At 40.3% G+C, this 23,612-nt stretch overlaps 1 protein-coding gene across 11 annotated transcripts in view; it reads left to right on the forward strand.

Moving 5' to 3' along the window:
* lrba (LPS responsive beige-like anchor protein) overlaps nucleotides 1-23,612 on the forward strand; it is a 197,502-nt gene that overhangs the window by 121,299 nt on the left and 52,591 nt on the right. For all 11 annotated transcript variants that reach the window (XM_044190067.1, XM_044190068.1, XM_044190069.1 and 8 more), the window contains 5 exons: nucleotides 13,718-13,835; nucleotides 14,037-14,139; nucleotides 16,160-16,275; nucleotides 16,463-16,575; nucleotides 22,236-22,376. In XM_044190067.1, the coding sequence (XP_044046002.1) occupies nucleotides 13,718-13,835; nucleotides 14,037-14,139; nucleotides 16,160-16,275; nucleotides 16,463-16,575; nucleotides 22,236-22,376 (591 nt within the window). The remainder of the gene's footprint in view (nucleotides 1-13,717; nucleotides 13,836-14,036; nucleotides 14,140-16,159; nucleotides 16,276-16,462; nucleotides 16,576-22,235; nucleotides 22,377-23,612) is intronic.

Below are 23,612 nucleotides of genomic sequence, written 5' to 3' on the forward strand. Positions count from 1 at the left end.
TATTCTTCTTTTCCCTCTCCTCTCCTACCAGATTACGCTGGGTACCCCCAGGTGGCTCAATACTGTGTTTACTGCACTGCTTTCATAACATAGTTTACAATTAGTAAAACAACCTCAAAGGCATAATTTGTCTTTTAAACATTTTTGAAACATATTTGGTCCCTTATACGAGGATCTTGCTTCATGAATGTCATGAAATGTTTGTAGTAAAATTGAATTTCAGTGATAATTTGGTCTGGTTCATCTACTTGTTGAATCTTCAGTCTAAATTGCCAGTATATATTGTACAAACAACAAATGCAAAGTAAAAGTCTCCTAAAGTAATTTACAGCAGAGAGCCGCACAGTCGTTAATGTCAACAATGACCTTGATCCTTGCAGTACATCACTAAATGTTATGGCTACATTTTTTTGGCACAGTATTAGAAATATTTGAGGAAGGCAATAGAACAAATGGGTTTGTTTTGCAACAGAATGTGCAACAGTTTCCCCCCCTGTGTCTGCTTGAGTTAGTGTGCTTTGTAATTCCAAGTGATAAGAGAGGGGGATGTCAAGGCTTGGCATTTTTAGGTAGTGCTCTGTTTTCCTCTTCCTTTCTCTGGAAACATGATAGGTGCAGGGAAAGTGGCTCACTGTTTAACAACACACATTGCACGTGTGCACTGAGCGAGTACATTTTTGATGTACATTTTGTTTCTGTCTCCTAAGCCCGGATGGACCCAGCTGCTCCCTCCATAGAGGGCTCAAAGAAAATCATCGCAGGCAACTAATTGCCTGGCAGGCCCCTGCATCTGCTCGGCAGAGAGCAGAACTGATGAAATCACAGAGCAGATGTGTGTTTGCCCGTGTATGTATGTGCGTGTGTTTAGCAGCACCCTCATTGTGTTTAGACACAAGCCATCAATATTGCATGTGGAGTTATTGTTGCAGAGCCACTCCTGGAGACTACTAATATTGCATGAATGAGGAAGTGAAATTCGCTCTACTTCCAGCTGATTGGTCAAAGGAAATGCCAGCAAAAACCTGATTGGAGGAACCTTCCCTAAGATCCCTATTGCAATCTGAGTGTATTATAGACTATTCTTGTGTCATGATAGCAAACTATTTACTCATTCTAACTGTGGTTGACTATGGAGTACATTCACAGTGGCAAAATAACAATGTACTTAAATATAATATATGTAAAAATGCTGGAATGCAAATTAAAGTCATTTTATTTTTGAGTGTGGTTTTGATGGACACTGTCCCACAATCACACACCGGAATTGAAAAGTCAGCTTGTAGCGGGGGAAAAACTGTGAAAATATTCAGGAGGACGGCGTGACAGCTCCAGCAACAGATTGAAAAATACAGAAAATAAGTTAGAAAAACACTTTTGCTGGTTATTTATGAATTTTTCAAATGATAAATTATTTGAATTTTAAAGCCACAGATTGAGGTTGACTAACAACTTGTATACTCCTGTCAGTGCAAAATAGTAAAGTACTAAGTCAGTATTAATACATTGCATACACCTTATACTTTATTAGTATTTATGCTATTAGTATATACTGTAGTATGCTACTGGGACACAATGTACATTTAGTGAGCATTTTTAAACTAATTGATGAAAAAGAAATGAAATTATCACTGACTGGGCCACACAACGATGTGAGAACCAAATATAACTGCCTCAAATCACAGAAAAAAATGTATTTGTTAAAATTACATCCTAATGTCAACTGGTCATTTTTATTGGACTAGCAAAGCACATTGAAGTGACTGTAAATATGCATGCCATGCAGCTAATGGTATGTTACAGTGATATACTGTTCAAAACTAAATATCACACAATATTAGAAATCAATGCACCTGACTTTAGATAGTTATAGATAGTTTGCATGTAGATGCTCACTGTAATACAAAAGAACAGGTCTAAAACACAGCCAATACAAGTTTAACTGTGCCGCCTTTTCTGAATCCTGTGGACACCCACACTGTGTTTCCAAAAAGTTTTAACCAAAGGCCAGAAAGAAAAGTATTTCGGAAAGAATACCAGTAAATTTTTCCTAAAGGTCAGTGTCTAACCTTGGACTATGCAGTGATAAAACCCCCATTGAGAAGACATTGGTAACTCTAATTAGTGGGGTGGTGACGGCTCCTCTGGGTTAGCTGGATTCGCTGAATGGATGGTCACTCAGTCAAAGAAAACCACCCTTGTGTTATGTAGCAACCAGTCCCATATCGTTAAGCTCTCCCTAAACTGTCAAACTGCTGGGACCGCACCCCTCCCCCCTCCTCCTGCTCACTCCGCCAAACTCTCATGGTCGCCATGGACGACCTACGGCTGCAGCTGCCAATCTCGAAGAGCCATGGCAGCAAGAGGTCTCTGAGAGAGGAGCGTATTGATTTTCCAGTTAGAGCCTAAGTAGTGTGTGCTATAGGACTAACGGACAGCCCAAGCAGGTATGTCATTATCAATGAGGCCAAGGAAACAGATCCTTTCACTCTCCCTCATTTATATTGGCTTCCTTCCTTTCCTCGTTCCCTCCCTCCATCTCTCCTTCATGCTGTTCCACCACCTCGTCTGCTCTGACAGAGTGCATCCTGAGATGGTCAATAAATAGCTCAGGCACACCATGACAACAACTGGCAGAGTGATGGGTTGGGATGACCTTCTTTCTCTTTCTCTCCCCTCTTTCCTTCATTCTTTCACTGTCTGGCCCTCCCTGCTTTCCAGGTACAGTAATTATAGCACCTGGAAGACATGAAATGTTCCCTTACCAGACACAGACTTGTTAGCATCACCGCCGTCATGTTTTCCTCTCGGATTTTCCCCGTCCTCGAATTCTCAACATCCAGGGTCAGTTTAATCTCAAGCATCATTCCCTCGCGACCCATTTTGGCTCTTCCAGTCATCAGAAAACCCAATTATTATCATACTGCTCCTCTCGTTTTGCCTCACTGCTTATGTCAAGTCACGGTCCAGGCTTCGGGAGCTACTCAACATAATGACATGTGCAAACAATTACGAATGATTTAAGCCAATTAGAGGAGATAAGGCCAAATAAAGGTTTAAAGCTTCCTGAAGTGATTTTCTGTCCCCCAGTAGAGCAGTAAAGTCATGTTACCTTCTTTACTGTCCTTTATCTCTCTCTCTCTGTCATCAACACACAAAATGCATATGCTCCCCACCATTATTTCCCCTTTCATTTGATTCTCAAACCACATTAATGGTTGTGATATAGTCTCTCGTATTTGACTCCAGTTGTTTGAGTGAAGTTATTTCAGCGATGATGAACTCATTCTGTAGGGATGAGGTCAGCGGTCCCCTGGCCAGATGTGGAGTGTTTAAGAGTGAAAGACTTGTTAATGATGGGCTTCAAAGCTTTGGAGAACCCAAGATAGTGGCTCCTCCTTTAGCTTATTGACCATATCTTTTGTACTTTTGGCCATTACTATGAGATCAAGGGAAATATATGGGCAGAATTTAAGATGGTTCTTTCTCTGTTATTGTTTATTTTAAGCCGTGTTAGCAGGAACTTTAGTGATCCCCTGACTTTCCCCTAGTGCCACCATGAGGTTGACATTTGTGGTTTTGAGTGAAATGACTATTGGATTGATCAGAAAATTTAGTACAGGCATACATGTCCTCAGGATGAATTCTAATAACTGTGGTGATCGCTTAACTGCTTATCTAGCTCCATCATTTGGTCAAAATGTGAATGTGAATATTTTGGTCCTTTGACCAAAGTATTGGTCATTGTGAGCATGTTAGCATGCTGACGACAGCGTTTAGCTCAAAGCACCACTGTGGCTAAGTACAGTCTCACAAAGCTGGTAGCATGGCTGTAGACTCTTTAATTGCAGTTCTGTTCAGACAGTTTTAGTTCAGTCAGGAGATATTTGATGTAAGATGTAAACTGTGACTCTTGTGCAAAGCAGGCTCACTCTCTGCAGTAAGTGGTAACCAGGTAGGACAGGTTGAGGAAAGACGATTGCCACATTGGCAATCACATAAAGAACCATTAGACAGTGTCATCTCACCACCTAATGATGACTAATGTCTCTCTTCCAATTGCTCTTCCCTCACACCCACATATACACACACACACACACACACACAAGCACACAAACAACTACCCCATCTCTTTTCACTAATAAACATGGTTGGGCTATCACGCTGTTTGTGACCTGACTTTGGACCTTAACACAACCACAGACCACTGTGGCCGAGACCTGGCTCACACTTAACCAAGCACCTCCAGACAAAGAACTGCCACCCCCTCTTTGCACCTGAGCCTAGCCCCTCCATCATGTTCCATCTTTGGGCTTGACTGGGCCAGTCAGGGGGCAGGTGCCTCCCCTCCCTTCCTTTGATTGATCCCCTCTCTCCATCATTTATTCTCTTCGTCTGCCTCTGACACACTTGTCAAAGGAAACACACCAGCCTGATGGATAGGCCTGTTTATGGATGCCAGTCTGCCTGGTAGGCTACTGATATTACAATCAGCACCTGTGTACCTGCTGTTCACACAAGCCTCTGTTATTCCGCTGAGGTCAGAGAGACACCCGGCTCCAATTGAAAGATCGATGTCCAGCCCAGCATATTGGAAACTGGAATTGTAAATGTGGTCTTGTTTTGTCAGAAAGATCTGTGCTGCATTTCAGATGATATTAGGTCCATATGTCGTAGAATTTGAGTAAATATGTGTTGGTGAGCTTCCTTTTATCTGTATTTCTAATCGTAGCATGCCTCATAAATACAAAGGCAAAATGACTGGACTAGGACATAATATTCATTTTAGCTGTTAATTCTTAAAAGAAATCAAGAGTAATTCTAACCAGATGTATTTATTTTTATAAGGTAAGCTGATAGCACTGATGTGTACTCTGTGTAAAGACATCTCATGTACCTGAGAGCAGAATGTTACATTGCTGAATTCTGGTGCCTCCATTGCCATTATGGTTAATGACCCATCCAGTCTGGTTGAAATGGCACATACATAGAGACATTCTGCAGATTATTTACTCATCCAAGACTCCTTTCTAGCAGACATCAGCACAACTGAGCCTTACTTCTGCTCTTTAGAAGCAAGTCTGTAGAATAAGATGCAGTATATATGTATATGTATAACTGGAAAACAATTCTAATACACAGATGATCTTTAATACTATAACATTAAATCTAAGGATGAATGCATTTTTACTGTAGAGACTTCTCTAAACCACTAGTTATACATCTTGTTAACCTAACATCTCAATAATAAAAGATAATGAACATCAAATTTGTTTCACACCAGCAATCAGTCATATTCAATCTGTATAGTAAAGTGAAATGCTGAGTCAAAGTTAAATTAAATAGTCAAATGTCCGAACCTCTATCAGTAATTATTTGATTCTCTCTAAAGCTGCGCTAATTAAAGTTTTTATATTAACAATGGATCAAATGACACATGTGTAATGTGAAAGGGGTCGCTTGCAGTGACTAACTCACAGATATCACTAACTCTGCAGTTCCCTTAGGATTTCAGAAGACCAAAAATTAACTACAAGGAAAGCGAATATTGAACTTGCATTTGTCAGGTGACAAAAGCGCAACTCCAAATGAATGCTAATGTTGCTCTGTGTTTGCTGGATGTAAAATGTAAATTTACTTTTGCTAACTTTTATAAGGTGATGATATGTCAAAGTTGTTATTACAGCTTGTTCCACCTAAAACATCAGTTCATTTTGCCTTAGAGACAGTTCCCCCCCAAAATCAAAAATGCATATTTTTCCTTCCACCTGTAGTGCTATTTATTCATCTAGATTGTTTTGGTGTGAGTTGCCGAGTTTTGGAGATATCGCCCGTAGAGATGTTTGCCTTTTTTTAATATAATGGGACTAGATGGCACTTGACTTGTGGTGCTCAAAGCGGCGAAAAAATTCTCTTTTCAGAAATCATGACCCGGTTACTCAAGATAATCCACAGACCTTGTTGTGAGCAGTTTCATGTAGGAACTATTGGTTGAAAGAATATAGTCTACCCTACATGAAAGTGCTCATAACAAATCAGTGGATTATCTTGAGTAACTGGGTCATGACTTCTGGAATGAGACATTGCTGTTGAGTTTTTCCAAATGTATTTTTTTGGCCGTTTTATTTATATAGCTCAAAATCACAAATCATAATCAAAGACCTTTTTATCTTTAGACCTCCGATTGAATGAATTCCACCCCCAAAAAAGCCATTTAACAGGGAAAAAACAGAAGAAATCAACTCTACAACCAGATAAGGCGTAGCTAGTCAGACATCTACTATAAGCACATCTAAGTGAATGTTGTAGTACTTCATTTGTATTTTAATTACTTCATAATTTATCTGCCTCCACTGTACTGAAGATGCTTACTAATTTAATTCACTCTATTATAGTTGTAACTCAAAATGCTTGTCACTGATAAACCTGTAGCTCCAATTGAGTCACCTTCAAATTCTCAAAAGTTCCATTCCTTAACACAAGTCCTATTCTCTCCCTCTTCTTTTGCTTTGGACAACCAACCCTGAATTCCCCAAGAGGGGTGTACTTTTCACCCCACACCCACTTAAGCTGGTGACAATAGCCGGATTAGAAAAGAATGTACTTCAGCGAAGCCTCGCACCAACCCCAAAAAAGCCTATCCATCACTAAATGGCAAAATGAGAGATTGAAGAAAAGCGGGGAGAATGCGATAGGAGCTGGTCAGCAATCTTAACCTGTCTGATGTTTGCCATGGCAGCTTAGAGGGGAGTGGGGGGCCAATAGCATTGAGTGCTTCAGTGGTGGCTCTGGGCTGTCTCCTTGATTTTCTGAATATCGCTGAAAAGCATATACATTCTTTTTCTCCTTTTCCTGATGTGCAAGTGTTTTACTGATGAGCTTGACAAATCAAGGAATGTATTTAAGCTCTTTCAGTGCAATCTCAACAGGTGCCCAACAATACTATTATGGTCTTATATGTAGCTGCTGGTGTCTTTGATGGGCATTTTATATCCTAGTACAAAACTGTTTTTGGTTTTCATGGCTCATTTTTGTTATTGTGGTATCTCTAGTTCTGTATGCACTTTGTAAATCTATACCATGACATTTCTTTATTGCACTGTCCAAAATCAAGTTAGATTCAAACTTTTTGAATGTAGAATTTTAATCAAGGTTTTTAACATTCATCATGATACTGCAAAGACAGCAAAGAGGATCTTCTCAATTTGTGGATGTCTGCTGCATTTCACACCCCTCTTCCCTTCACTTATGTAGCCTTATCCATTCTTTGTTCCCCATCACCTTTGAGGTGCTCTTGAATATTTTAAAAAATTAATAAATTGTTGGCCATTTTATATAATTTGGCATCCCTGAATGTTATCTCTATAATTTCAACACTTGTGTTCAAAAGGCTAAAAAAAGACTGTCACATTGTCTTATTTACTGAGGCTATGACTTGTCATATTTTCAGTTATGAATTCTATGTTCATGTATATCTCTACTACTGCCACCATTAGTTTTTAGTATTGCCGCTTTAGTATCTTATAATGTTTGAGGGCCCTTCTGAGGCTTTTGTCCTCATAGCTTATGCCCAAAGGCTGAATGTTTAATGAGTTAATGCACTGAAGTCTTCACTTCTCTACCAATTAACCCCGAGACCACTGCAGCATTTCCCTAAATCCACACAGGACTTTTTTTTTGTTCTCATTTCAAAAAGGCTAAGCAGCCAAGGAAAGGAAAGGAGAAAAGGCTAACCTGTTGGCAAACAGTGAAAAGGGCCAAAAATGGGTTTAATCCTTATTAGGCTAAATTCAGACTAAGTGGCCCCTAAGATCCTTTCAAAGGGGACTTTCTTCAGGGAGTGCAAACTCTTACTGGGTGACGTTTGGGACTGAATGCTTTGAGCTTTTAGGCTTCATATTCTTACACTTGCTGCAAGCTAGGCTTGTTTATTTTGCTTTAATTCTCTCACACTCCAGCGCAGCTTCTTAGTTGTGTTTATTTTTTTTGACCTTGTAGTTTGTTTTACTTCCCTCGAGGCAAATAGACCTTTATGTGTGACCAGTGATTACATCTTGAATTAGTTACATGATGGTAGAACAATTGTGCCCATCAATCATTGGTGGACACAAATGGTCTTGACTACTTACAGTATATTCAGGCCTGTTGACAATGCACTCAATATTCTATCAGCATTGTCTGTTCTTTTTTATACAAAAACCCAAGGTATAATGGATAATACGTATATTTTGGCTCATTATTAATACATATTTGTACATGTTAAATTTGTCTATAGTGCTATGTTTAAAGAAATGGTTTGACATTTAGGCGGAATGCGCTTGTTTGCTTTCTTGCCAAGAGTTAGATGAGAAGATTGATAGCACTCTGTCGATTGAATATGAAGCTACAGCCAGCAGCTGGTTAGCTTAGCTTAGCATAAAAACGGGGGGGAATCTGCAACCCTGGCTCTGTTCAAAGGTGACATAATACACCTACCAGCACCTCTAATTCTCACTAATTAACACATGATATCTTTTTTTTTTTTCTTGGCTGGGCACAGTGACTTCCTGGAGTTTTGTTGTCACCATAAGGTTGCCAGGAAACTCCAGGAATACATATGGCAGTGTTATCAATCTTCTCATCTAACTCTGGCCAAGAAAGCAAATCAGCATATTTTCCCAACTGTTGAACTCATTTTTCAAAGAAGTTCCTTTGGGTTTGGCAACCTGACTTTTGGTTGGTCTACAGTCAGGTATATCACTTTTTATATTTTCACTGCTTGCCCAGCTACACTACTCGCATTGTTCAACAATCACAGAGCACGTGTCTAGACTGAGATGGTGTCATGGCCAGTTGGTTAAATCATACTCTTGCTGAGGTACAAAGGCTACAGGATAACTGCTGGAGTGTGAAAGTAGAGTCATGTGGCTGCACTGTCTTAAGGTCATATGATTCCAGGTTCTTATGGTGAGGGAGCAATGTTTTCCTCTTGAATGACTTGCCTATTAAACCCTGAGCGCAGCCTTGAAACAACTACTTACCAACCCATACACCTTCTACCTGTAATGGGTATTGATTGAAACACATACCTCTTTCAAGAAATCTTTTCATTGAAAATATGTTGATGCCTCTTTCTGTCTCTCTTTCCAGTACAACACTCTCAGTCCTTCCTACTCCCTCCTCCTATCTTTTTTATCTGGCTATCACTCAATCTCAAAAGCAAAATCTGTCTTAATTGGCTCCAGAGGGCTTGGGGAGGCTTTGTGTCAACGGTGATGAGGGTCCTGATTGGTCCAGAGGCACAGGCAGCCAACAGACCCTTGTTAGTGTGTCGGGGCCCTTTGCTTGCTCGTTAGTCCGATGAACTCATTTACTGATGCGGGGTGACAAGGCCTCGTTTACCAGTGTGGAAGAGAGGGTGGTGGGGGTTAAGGCAAGGGGGAGGAGGTGAACAAGAATATGGGTAAGGAACAGTGAGAGTAGAGAGTAGGATTATAAGAGTTGTGAACAATAGTATTTTTGTGGATGCACCAGATGACTGTCAAAAAGCCTTTAAATGTCAGCATGTGTTTGTCTGTGCTTTATCATTTGCTGCTGCAGTAAAAGCACTGTCAGCATCTGGGTCCACTGAAACTCTGGTTATTGTAGATGGCTCGATTCTGCGGTCAGTCAAGTGAGAGTCACAAACAGCATGGCTCTGATGTACCTATGTGCAGTGGTTTACTTTGTATTTGTGACTTTTGAACAAGAAAAGGGGGAGTCTCGTTTAACTAGTACAAGTCTTCGGAATCTGCAACATCAGTACATAGTTTGCATGTAAAAGTAATTTTGTGACGTGTGGGTAAGAATGGAGTAGTGGGTGTCAAGGGATGGGAGGTAGACAGCTTTTGGGAAATGAAAAGCAATAAGCCACTCTACATGCTGATAAGTCCACAGGTTGTTTTTTTTTTTTTAATGAATTCTATCAAGTTCTCCCAATACCGCTTGTCCCTCGTCTCCGTTTTGATGTTGATGGATCACCTCTCTTCCTCCCGCTCATTAATTTCATCACCTTATCTCCCACACCACTTCATTTGACCAAAAGGTAATAATAAATCCCTCATCCATTATCCTTTAACTGAGGCAGCCATGCGGAAATACTTAATAACAGGCAACAAATTGAACTTCAATCACCTCATTTTCCTTCAAGGATGCACAGCGCATTAAACTGAATGGGCAAATATGCATATACCACTTATCAAACACTGTTTATGAGCAATTTTAAGCATTTCTTTAAAAAAAAAAACGATTGGTGTTCAAAGTACACTTTTTTTCATATTTTATGACAAATAAGGATTTACTTTATTAGGAATTGGCAGTGGCTTCCATCCTCTTCAACTCGAGGGTCTTATCAGCCCAAAAACACACACACGCTCAGCCTGCCGACAGCGAAGGTAGTTGAGAGCCTCATCTATCTTGAACCATGCTGCTGATAGTTGGTCTGTTGCTCCTCTAACTCTCCCCTAATTCAGTACAGTTTCAATTAAATTTCATCCGTGTCACCATGTTCCTCCACCTGACTAACCATGTTTCTAAAGAGCCAGTGGTTGGTAAAGGAGACTGTGTTTACAAAGGAAAGGGTGATGGAGAGGGTTCACTGGCAAGGACTGTCTGTGAGATTCAGTGGTGACAGTTTTTGTGTGTGTGTGGTTATACACCGTAGCCACAGTCACCCGGCCCCTCTTCATGTGTCCCTCTTCATTCCGCAGTCTTTTGGGCATCTGACAAAGACAAACGACAGTGCTTCAGAAATGAGCAGCAGCCTGGCGCACAAACAGGTTGAAAGAGGAGGAGGGAGAGACAGAGAGAAAGCATTGCAATCAAGACTAGTTCCTTTGTTTTCTGTTTGGCTGTGTCCTCCCGCGTGACGCTTTGAAATTGATCTCGGGATGCACCAGACCTGAATCCATGAAATGAAACATCAATAAAACTGTGCTTTATACTCAACCAATCATGTTGACGTATAAGCTTCTGTCCTCTTCTCAACCTCAATCATTTCATTTTTATTTTTATCATTTTTAAACTGAACAGCCCTGTTTTATTCAGAGAGTAAAATGTAAATGTGATGCAAGACTTATATTCTTCCTCTGTCTCTACAGCATTATCATCCCTTTGAGCCTGACGGATTCAGTTCCACCATTACTATTTATTACAGAGGAAGTTGGTGCAGCCATAATTCCAGCTCGGACAATAACCTCCACACCAATGTAATTTGTCCAGACAGGTCAGAATGGCTAGAGCATTACAGCACTGATAGTTTGTCACGCTCCTGGTCACCCGCTCAGCTTTTTCATCTGCAAGGGAAAAGGGTGCTGCCGATAGGGACAATGATCTTGGGACCATAGAGTGCTATTTACAGCGTTTCAGAAGATTCATTGGTCCTGGGAAAAAATATGATATCTCGCTGCCTCCGCTACTGTCATATCAATCTATGGAATCAGAGACTGCAGCTTTATCACATCAGCCCTGGGCGTCTTCTTGACATCCGTCGGGAGGTCTATGAGTGTACTCCTCGGGATGAAATGAGTCAGCCACTCCCTTTGGAGGTGAAAGGTTACCCTCCAAGCATTCACTCATCATACACCTGAAAACAGGAATTTCATTTTTGATCAGATAGAATAGAGATATATAGAGAAGCTGTTTAAAAAAAAGAAGATAAAATAGTATTAAAATTTCTTTTCTCAGGGATGACGTAAACTGGGAATGGTAATATGATAGCCACCATGTCTGTCAGTAGAAAAAAACTAATCAGGTGTCTTAGCTTGTTTGTCATCAAAATTCAATCGTCTCAACTCGCAACAAGACTGTTAGGGGGAAATGAGAAGCTGTGCTTTGTGTCACTAACAGTCTGTTTATGTAGACTATTATACTGTTAAAAATGCGGTCTTCCAATATACCAATCCTCTAATGTGTGGAATATGTGTATTCATCTAAACCTCAATTCATAAACATTTTAAGAAATTACCATTTCTTTGCCTTCAACTTACCACCTCTCCATTTTCAAAATAATTAATTCTTCGTTTACTTCACCTTGGTAGGCCTGTAGATATTTGTCTTAATGTGTGGGTCATGTTATTTTTTAACACTACTAAATTCCCAAACAGTTTGGTGCACTTTAAAGGAAAAGTTTGTTGAAATCCGTTTATTTGATTTCTTGGCGAGAGTTTGATGAGAAGATTGATACCTCCTTCTTGTCTGTACGCTAAGTATGACGCTACTGCCAGCTAACTTAGCTTAGCATAAAGACTGGAAACGGGGATATTTCTGGTCTTTGTGCAAAGCTAAGTTAGCCAGCTGCTGGCTGTAGCTTCATATTTGCTCTACAGACATGAGAGTTACTTGCATTGTGCTATTTACACAGTGGAAGTTAATGAATAGAAAAGTATTTTTTCTTAATAACTGAAATCATCATCTTTGCTGCATCTTACGCTTCTTGCAAATATATTAGTATGCCTTATGAAATACTTTTTTCCTTGATGATGAAAAATGTAGCTGTTTTCTCTTGTGAGTGCTGCAGTATCTTTGTGATGGGGCTGGCAACAGGCTGGCGGTGACTGGTATAGTCATCTTGAGCCCCTGTTAAGGAAGATACGAGGCTGGCGGATGCAGCCCCAGCCAGCTTCTCCAGGCCACTAATCCACATTTAATTGAACTCCAGAGACTTTGAAGTGAGTCTGTGATGCAGGCAGGTCTTATTCCTCATAGAGACAGCGAGGGAGAGGCTGTCCTCAGCTGGTCTACAAAGGCCTCAGCTGGTCCCCTCTGCTGTCCCCTGCGTTTAATGAGCTCCTTTAACTTAACACTAGGCCTAGCTTGCTAGCTCATTGGAATATTTTTCATTAATAACACACCCTCTGAACCATGCTGTGACAACCTAAAGTGTCCCTTTTACCTTTATACCTTATCCCCGTACGCCCCCTGTCAGAAGACACTTTTGAAACTAAAAGCAGAGGTTGAAACAAAAGCCTAGTTAACAAAGCAGTACTAAGTAGGTTAGTAGCAAATCTAAATGCTGGATTAATATGAATCACAGGGGCAGGGCCAAGCATCTGGGTCTGTCAGGCACTGTGGCCACCATCATAACAGGTTACTCTGACAACGACTGCAATCTCCATGGGGACAGATTAAGCTCAGCTCATTGAAGCATTTTTAAATCTGGAGCAAGTTAACATAATATTGTTTGACCCCTGTGTCAGTTACCTCCATGGAAATACAAAAAATAGTTTAATCAGATGTTTAGCATAAAATAGGCTCTTAACCTCATCCTTGTTGCATCAAATCATTACTATATATCAAAACTATATATTTTTGTTTCTTATATATTTATTGTAATTTTATGATATTCCTAGTCACCTGTATGCTGTAATATGGATTATCTTTTAGTGAACTAAACATTTTCTTCACAGCTTCCAGCTGAATAGCGCCTATTCTCTTGCTGAAGGAATCTCTTTTTCATTGAGGCTGATCAATATAAGACATCAATCGTGCTGTTCAGACCGTCGTGCCATCACTGTGTGAAAAATGAACTAACATAGCCTTCTGTTTGCTCTTCTTCCCTTCCCTTCCTTACCTCTCCTGTGATCTCTTCTGTCCTTCTCTGGTCTCTGTCTTTTTAAGTGTCCTTTCCTTTTTTTATTTTCATTATCCCCTTTAAATTCAACCCCATTCCCTTTTGTCTCTCTTTCCCTATCCTGTCTTCCAGATTCTAGCCTATACAGAAGGTCTTCATGGAAAATGGCTGTTCACAGAGATCCGTGCCGTCTTTTCCAGACGCTACCTACTGCAGAATACTGCTCTGGAAATCTTCATGGCCAACAGAAGTAAGACAGCACCCGATGATTACCTATATGTAACCATTTCACCTTTTTATTGTAACCCTGATGGATATACATACTTTTAAAAAATGTTTTTAATGGAATAATACTGGACACGTTCTTATCAAGAGTTGAGTGGTAGTGTGGTGATTTTCTGCCATATAAGGAATATGAAGATATAACTAGTTTCTCTGTGCCTTTCTACAGCGGCAGTCATGTTGAACTTCCCAGATGCAGCCATGGTCAAGAAGGTGGTCCACAGTCTTCCTCGTGTTGGGGTGGGCACGAACTTTGGTCTTCCACAGACCAGGTGAGACACACAGCTTAACACAGAAATACACAATAACTCTTTGTGGTATTCAAATTTTTAATGGTTGATTCTAAACATTCTCTGCAGGCTTGTGTGCAACACATACAGTACCACATCTGAACAGATCAGAATATTAAAGTTATGGAAATACAATGGTGGTCAGAGAGAGTGAAGTGGGATTAGAAAACATTCACATTGTTGTTGCTTATACACAATAGACCACCAAACAGAATTTTCTCCCTCCCTTTCAAGCTGTCACATGCACACAGGGGTTTCGTCACCGAATTGTCCATCCCTCCCATTCTCTCCTCACCTCCCAAACATAATTGGTTTCACACAAACATAGTCCAGTTCATTTATTTATTTCCATCAGTGTGAAGCAAATAGTTGCTTGTAAGCCCGCAGGGCGCACCCCCTTCCCCCGCCTGCCCTCACACCATTTCTGCTCTGTGTCCGGGCACTGCTGAAGCCAAGCCCATCCCAGCTGCTGGCACGTGTGTTCCCAGTAGGTCCTGTGGAAATCAAGAGAAATGAAAGGAGGACGTCTTACTGTATGGTGCCTTTTATGGCATATTTTAATTATGTAATGCAACCAGCTAAAGGTTTTTCTTTGATTTGTTATATGGTGGTAAAGGTGTAATTGTCAAGTCAATTTTATTTATATGACCCAAAATCACTAATTTGCCTTAAAGGACTTTACAATATATACAGCATATGACACCCTCTATCCTTAGACCCTTGATTTGGATATGGAAAAACTCCCCAAAAAGCTCACGAAGAGTAAAATATTTTCCCAGTGTTTTGGATAAAAGTTAGCATAAAAGTGCACATATACATGGCTGCATGTGTCTGTAAATTTCATTTAAAACTTTTGAAGACCTTTTGTTCAGTACAAATACAGTTTAAGCAAAAAACTGGCAAGACTAAAGAGTACAAACCAAATCCAAAGACACAGTAAAGTATACGTGAGATAGGTGAACATTTTTGGCAGGTAACGTGAGAGACAGAAAGATTTAGGATCCTTGGGAAATGTTTTCTCAATATTAGGAAACAAAAAATGCTCCAGTGAACACTGAAGGCTATGTAATGAGTCTGAGTAAGAAAGTGCATCCAGTAATGAGTCAGTATGGATGTAGGACAGTGTGTGTATATAACACACACAGAGTTAGGGTGAGAGAATGTGTGTTTGTATTGGGTTCATTAATCAACCTAGTTTGCAGGGCAGGGACACCTTGCCTCTTTGACCTGAGGACAGCTGTACAGAGCAGCTCAGTGCACACACACCAGCTAATACAGCCAGCACAGCACACATTATTTAATATCCAGAGTGCCACGCAACAATAATTGCACAACTACGCTTCATTATCCATTTAATATTGTTGCTTATAATTGGATATAATCCTACTAAAACATTTTGCAAAGATCAAACACGTTGCCTTTTCTCCTCTCTAAATATTTACATTTAATTGTAATGTGAACTACTATAAAAAGAAAAACAGGAAACCTGCATAGAAAGTATGTTAATGCACATTATTACTTGGTGACAGTACAGAATATAAAAAAAATTGTGTGTTTCGTATTTGGAAAGTCGTATTTTCACCTTTGAGAGGCCTAATGACTATAATTACACACCCTGACAGTGATTAATTCCATCATTTTCCTTTGTTTTAATTGGATTGAGGGTCATTTGTTTTGGTCCTACTGCATATATCATGCTCTGGGCTCTGTGTGTGTGTGTACATGCACGCAAATATGTGTATTCAACCCAATTTATTGCATATTTGTCTTCTTAATTAGCAAGACTGTTAGTTCAATACATTTTTCATAAATTGACATTTGTACTGCAAAAGTCTAATAAAGCCTGCAGCCTTTTTTCCATCTGCTAAGCACTGTTCTTGTGATCTGGTGACTGACTTTGTCTCTGTACTACTTCATACTATTTGTCCATTTTCACCAGGGCAAGAAACACTTGAATGGCTTTAAATGTTTTATATCGGTTTTTCTCTCTTTCTCTTTGTAGACGTATCTCTCTGGCCACACCAAAGCAGCTATTCAAGGCATCCAACATGACCCAGCGCTGGCAACGCCGCGAGATATCCAACTTTGAGTACCTCATGTTTCTCAACACCATCTCTGGTGAGGACACCACCCAACATCTGTGTGATGCTTTTGCAGATTGTGGCACAGACCTGCCAATAGAGGAAATGTACACCAACACAAACGTTTCAGAAATAATTTTGAGCTTATGTTGTTAGTCCTTGATACCATGATTTGTATAATCTTTGTCACTTTCTCTTTTCTTCCCTTTGTTTCCTTCCACCAGGTCGGACCTTTAATGACTTAAACCAGTACCCGGTCTTCCCCTGGGTTATCACCAACTACGACTCAGGGGAACTTGACCTCACTCTGCCCAGCAACTTCAGAGATCTGTCCAAGGTAGGACACTCAAGACAGATCCTCTCCTCCTCCTTAATTCCTCTTTTTTTCATAATCACGAAGAGAGGGAGGGCAGTTAAGAGAAGAAATATTTGGGGTGTATATAAATGTGTGTGTGGGGTTCTTAAAGTCCATTGAGTTGCCGTGTAATTGCCATTGATAGTCTAGTAAACCCCAATTGGGGTAATACTGCGATATACATTACAGATAATCTGTATGATTAGTTGTTGACTTGTGTTAGTTGAGGCACCCCTGTCCTGCTGCAGTCAAAGCAGATTAAACTGCTCATGTTCTCTCTCCCATTTACTGTTTTTGCTGCCGTTTTCTGTCCATAATCTAAAGTTCATAAATTAATTCTTTCAAGTTTGACCTTCTGCAACACCCCAGGAAGTGAAGTAATACTCCCTGGTAGCTCGAGGCATCAAGTGATTGGGCTTAAAACAATGAAACCTGCCCTAAGATGCTCCCTGGCACATAAATACACACACTCACACAGCTGAAACTGCTTAAAAGATTCTCCCTCATGTTGTAAGTAGACATGCAGTTATTTACTTGCATGAACTCCCTGGGTTTTCTACACATACACACAGGAAAAAAAGCTAAAAAACATAATCCTTAACTTGCCAGCTCCCTTCGTTGGACTCAACATCAGTTGTGTGTAATGTTGTCCGGTGGTGGGAGGACAGTGGATTACTTTTAGAGTCAGATGACTGAGCGGCTGTCTTGCTGCTGGAACCAAAATGACTGAATAAATCAGCCATGGAAACAAAAAGGCATGTGTTAATGGACAAGGTATACGTTGGAGGAAATGCATTTCAGAGTTAGACTTGAGGGCATTTGTTCAGGTCCTGGGAGCATCCCATGTTCATGCAGGGCGAAGGGAGAGGTGGGGGTGCTCACCTAGTAAGACAGAAGGGAACATTTACAGTTAGGCTGTGTTCAAACCAAAAGTGGCATTGTGTTAAAAACCCTAGGGGCTGTGTTGGTGTGGGGGAATTGCTGTAGGTTTGGGTGAGACAATAAAATATGATCCAGAAAGTCCAGTTTGTGTAATACATCTGAGTTTTAAGGTGAGTTGAATGGCAAAATGCTGTGCAGCGGTTTATAATGCTATGAGACAGGATTTTAGATTTATCACTGGAGAAATAATTTTATCCTTCATCTTGACCAATGTTAAGATAAACAGTAGCTTTATGATATTCATGTTACAAAGTAACCCAATGGGAATGTATGCTTGCAAGTATTTTATTGGTGAACAATCAAATACAGTGTATTGCCTAATGATGTTGCGCTGCGTTTTGGGAGAAGTTGAGCCAGTCCAACTTTTTTGACAGAAAACCCAGTGTTTTTTCTGCCAGGGCCCCCTGTGTCAGCACCCCTGTTGTACTTGTATAAATGAGAAGGCGGTTTTCTTTTTTTGATGCAGTGCTATTGTCAGTCTGAACATCGCCATAGCCCCTGTCACACCAGAAAATGCTGCTGTTAAATTCATTTGCCCAACCTTGCGAAATAGGTGATGCTGGAAGCTTGATTATCTAGTGACTACTTGAGGCTTTAATGGCGTTGCTTCTCATTCGGCTGTTTACATAAAATTGGATGGTACAACAGCGCTTACATGATATCTATTTATCTATATATCCATTTTGGACTCTCTGGTTCTGTTCAAAAGTCAAGAGATTACAGGAGACTTTGCAATTGGTCAAAGGTGAGAATTTTAATGTCACCAAAGTTGAACTCTCCACAAAAGCACAATGCAAATTTACTTTGCCTCTGCAAGCAAATCCACTTATATCAACGATTCCATTGAAATAATGAATCTTGACTTTTCATTTTGGTGTTAAAAATTCTGGTGTGACTGAGCCCTTAGCCATATATTCATTAAAATGCATTAAGCCTTGGAAATATAGAGTGTAGACATTTTTTTTTTTTTACTACAAACACATGAACCATCCATTCGCACTTCTATTCTTTCCCACTGCCCTGTCATACAGATTCAAACACCCCAACAGTCAACACCTTGTCCCTTAGGTTCTCCCTAGTCCTGCTTTCACTTCCGATCTGCTCCTCTGTGTCTCTCTCCTCTGTTTTTATCTCTCCCAGTGTAGCTTTCCACACTGTATGAAGCTGCATAATTTCTCTGTTTATCTGGCTTCATGTTGCCCAGTAGGCTGAAATGTGACAGTTGTACTTGCCTCACAAACACACAGACTCACACATACACACAAACATGCAGCCCTCCTTCAGTTTCTTAGCTCGTTTCTGCCTCCTGCTCTTCTCCTTTGCACTGCCTTGGTTTGGACAGCTCAGCCTCTGTGCTAAGTCAAGCCTCGCAGCCCCGGGGACCAAGTGAATGAAGGGGAGATAGGTGAAAGGAGGAGAAACAGAAAGACAATCTGAAAGCAAAAGAAAGAGGAGGAGAGAGTGTAAGAGAAGAACAACATAATTTGCCATCCTTGTGCTTCTTTCTTCCTCAGAGCAGCAGAGAGAGAAGGAAGGGAGGGAGTGGGGCCAATCTTTATTACATCTGTTTTATTCATGTTGTTGACACACATGTGATATCAGTGTATGACCACTGGACCGTGGCAGACTGCAGTGTCTGGAAAAGGGCAAGCAGCACTGCACAGCCCCCCAAATCAGCCCCCACCTCCAATTCTGCAGCTGCAATCATTTGTGCTCTGTGTTTCTTTTCTTTGCATCCTAATGTTTTCTGACCTTCACAGTTTTTTGCTGTATGTCTGTGTCTGCATCATTCACCACCTCCTGCTTTGTTTCCTCTTTATTGTTTCACTTTTCTTTCTCCTTCTGTTTTTGTTTCTCACTCTGTCTCTTTCTCACCATCCACATCTCTCTCATCCCCCCCTTATGTCACGTTGGTGGCTGTCTCTTATAGAAACAGGTCATCTGAGAAGCCTCCAGTGACATTGAGAAGCCAAATTGTCATGAACGTGTGTGTGTGTGTGTGTGTCACACACTGTCATCATCCCCAGCAAAACAGAGGCCACACAGAATTTATGTTCCCTGCTGCCAGAGCCATTCTGACCCCAGGGACTTTCTTATCATAAACTCTAACCTCAACCTGACATCAAACGCCAACCCCCGAGATAACATTGTAGTCACGATAAGCACACACTAGAACTGACTGCAAGAGTTGTAACTCTCTATTTTTTTTTTATTCCTCTACCCTTTTGTACATCTCAGTTCTTCACACTGTCACACATTTCCCCATAGAAATGCACTTGTCCTACATATAGATATCTGTAGGATTATTATAACTGGTCAGGGGTGGGGTCATTCAGTTCCACTGAAGGCATAAGCATGGTTATTGTTGTTGTTGTATAGCTTTTAATGAACAATTAAAAGAATTGTTAGCCTCCTCACCAAAGATTAGCTAGTCTACATTTACATAGCAACAGAAATACCAGTAGTGTGGATTTAGTGAGCGTTCTCTGTACCTTTTGTGCTATAACCTACTACTCACAGCCACATCAGCTAATGGTGTATTGATTTCACCATACGCGCCCCGTATGTTTATCCCCTAGGCCCTCCACACCATTTTCACTGTTTAAATAGGACATTATACATAAACACTCCTTTCAAAAGGCTCTTTTGATTTATGACTCAAAGTCCAAGTGATGCTCAAATTGTCGGTAAGCCATTATACTTCATCACCGGTGACCCATTATTGTTTTAAAAGCGAAGTAGCACTGGATAATGTTCTTATAATAGTTCTCAGAAAGATCCCTGTTGTTAAGGTTATTTTCCTTTGGGTATACATACACCTTTTTTTTTTTAATATTTGTGTTCTCAGTCTGAGGATAATTTTGGAGGCTTTCAAGTTTAGGTTTCAGGTAGGTTGGCATACAGGGAGCATTATGTATAATCTCAATTATCTGTTTAGTGTTTCTGGTACACACATTCAGATCCTGATGCAGAATTGACTTTGCAGTAAAGTGACTTCTCTTTTGTCTCTACATGGAGTAGGTGTTTTGACAGTTTTAAACATGAATCTGATCATAAATGATGTACAAAACATGTCAATTTATTTTGAGATACCTTTAGTTTTAGATTCTGTAATTATTTTTCTCGCAGTAGCTTTAAATGGCTCTGTAACACCACCTCCATGAACTGATTAGGACTAATCCAAGATTCATTCTCAGATGTTTACCTCTTCAAAGCGCCAGCACATCTGTAGCTTACTCTCTAGTCTAATTAAAACTAGGAGATTGGTTAATTTATCTGAGTCTTCATCAGAGCGCTATCCTTGGCCACGACATATTAGGCCAATCTGTGGTTGGGCGGCAGCAGGCGTTCCATCAGCACACTGCCGGGCGCTCTGCTCTGATGTACGGCGCCAACACCGCTGCTCTGTTGTAACTACTGTAAGCTGAGAGCGCTAGCCCCACTGTAATTTACAGCAGTAAACAATGTCAGGCTCGTGCAAACCAACAGCCCCCAAATGCACTCAAGCACAATTCTCACTCTCTCTCTGTCACTGTGGCACTTTCAGTCTTTTTTTATTTTATATGCCTCCTCTCCCTTTTCATTTTTTAATGAGCCGACTGTTATTAGGGCTATAAATCAGACCAATGGGCTTGATGTATAATTCACTCTGTGTACCTACCCACCCCCAGTGGCCCCGAGGAAGCCCAGTGTATCACTGTCAACGCAGAGCTACACAATGTAGTGGCACGACGCATTTTGCCGTGTAAATCTGCACACACTCAGGAACACTGTTTACAAAATTACAAAATATATTTACTCACTAAAGCGAAAAAGCAACCAATTCTGCACTAATCCTGCGTGCATCACTCCCCCTACACACAATACATGTACACAAGCATGCCCCATTACACCCACACAAAACAGTAGCCATAGCACAGATCGATATCAGTGACAGGCACCCTATGATATGAAAGAGATCCAATTGATCCACGCCCTACTAGCCCCTCATCCTCAAAAGGCCATCATTCCATTACCATTGATCTGCTGTGTGTGTGTGTCTGTGGGAGAGAGATGAAGGGGGGTTTGAGGGAATGAGGCAGAGCCAGCAGAAGACTAATAAAAATTGAACCAGCCTGAAAGTGATTTCTATAAATGAGTATTTAAATAATAGCCGAGCAGAACGGGGTTATTGGGTTTTGTAGAGTGATGGAAAATGAATGTAACTTAACCATTTCTCTAGACTACAAATAGTGCTGGTGACCAGTGTATTAGTTACAGATTAATAAAAGTAGAAATTAAAGGTACCCGCAGCCTTGCTATTGATATTCCTAGTAGGCACTCTTTCATTGGAGAACATTAGTTTTCTCTGACAGACTACAGCTGCAGGGGCTCTGTTTCACAGCCTCTAAAAAGCACTCTGTGGGAAAGGAGTGATCTCTGTCTGAAGGGAAACATCATCTAATATTCATTTGAGATTGCACAAAGGTTACCAGCTTCATTTGCCTTGCAACTGTTAAGCTGCACAGAGTGGTCCCTGAATGTATTCACAGTAAAATTCAGTAATGCCTCCCTGCTTTCCCTTTCCTATCACACACGTGTTTGTCATTTCTCGTCTTTATCTCTGCTTTCATGTCAAGCAGCAGTTAAAGGAAGTTGCAGGTTATTTGTCACTTTTTAATATATCTGAAAATATGTTTTGTGTTTAAAATTCTCCATAGCCCATTGGTGCTCTCAACCCCAAGAGGGCAGCATTCTTTTCAGACCGATATGAGTCCTGGGAGGATGAACAGGTGCCGAAGTTCCACTATGGCACCCACTATTCGACCTCCAGCTTCACCATGATGTGGCTACTGCGTATTGTAAGTGCAATGTATATAAAAAGATACATCATTTAAAAATGACTGGTAATTTAAAAATCTTTTTGTGATTTCTAAGTGTGAAATCGTGAAAAATAATATGCATTCATAAAAGTATATGTCTGCATATATGTAGTCCAGGATATTCCTCTTCAGTTTATAGATAATGCAGCTCATAGTAAAAAGGCCCCACTTCCACTGAGTTTTAAAAGTATACAGTAGTTACACAGCAATATACATATCCAGCTTATTTGTCAAACTATTATTAATGGATTTTTAAAATTATATTCATAGTTTCCTTCTGGAGTTTCATTCGTGTCATGAATTCATTCTTAATTAGGCATCTGCTTCCCAACACATTTATTTATATCAAATTGAGGGAATATGTATGCTAAATATTGCATCACATGCATATTGTTCCTCGTTTATTGTTGCATATAATTTATTATACTTTATGTTGTTTCCACATAATAATAGAACAACAACAAAGACAGTGCAATTAAATGTCTGCCATGAAAAAAAAGTTAAGCGAAATCTTAAATTCTTTGAGGAATACCAGGTATTACTTGTGATTTGATTTGGTTTTGAAGAGTATATGCAGTGTACATTGTGCACTGGAGTGCTCTCTTTCGGTACCTTTTGTTGAATGGATACCATCAATCTTTCCATACTGCACTCAAGGGAGAGGGAGGTTACTAAGTTTCTCAAACGTGCAGTTTTCTCCTGTTACTGTCCCAGTAGCTCACTGTCTCCGTGACTCCCAGTAGAGTTACCTCATTGATCCCTGCACATCATTAGCGGGCTTACTCTAAAGCCACTTTACCAGAAACCCTCACTCAAAGATCAAACTTAACATCAGAGAGTAACTGAAAACTGTTTGTGCAATAAATGTGAACTATTTTTGTGTGTTTTGTATTTATTTGAGAGATATTACTGTGTGTTTAATCCTGTTCTGGTGTTTTACCTGCATAATGAGATACAATGTGGTTAAACTCACTTTTTAAACAAATGAGGCTTACGTCATTTCAGGCTGAACTTAATTAGCTATTTACAGTACTAGTTCGTGGCTGTGGCCCAGCATATTGTGTCAATGTCACTTGGGAGGTATTGGTCAGACAGACAGCTATTGATCTGTCTTAACAAGATTATACATGATTAGAAATGCATCAGTAGCACAAGTGTATTGAGTTTAATAGCTCACTGGGATTATTATTTCACATGTTCATTTTTGGATTCCAG

This window comes from Siniperca chuatsi, linkage group LG3 (assembly GCF_020085105.1).
Source record: "Siniperca chuatsi isolate FFG_IHB_CAS linkage group LG3, ASM2008510v1, whole genome shotgun sequence".
Lineage (NCBI taxonomy): Eukaryota > Metazoa > Chordata > Actinopteri > Centrarchiformes > Sinipercidae > Siniperca > Siniperca chuatsi.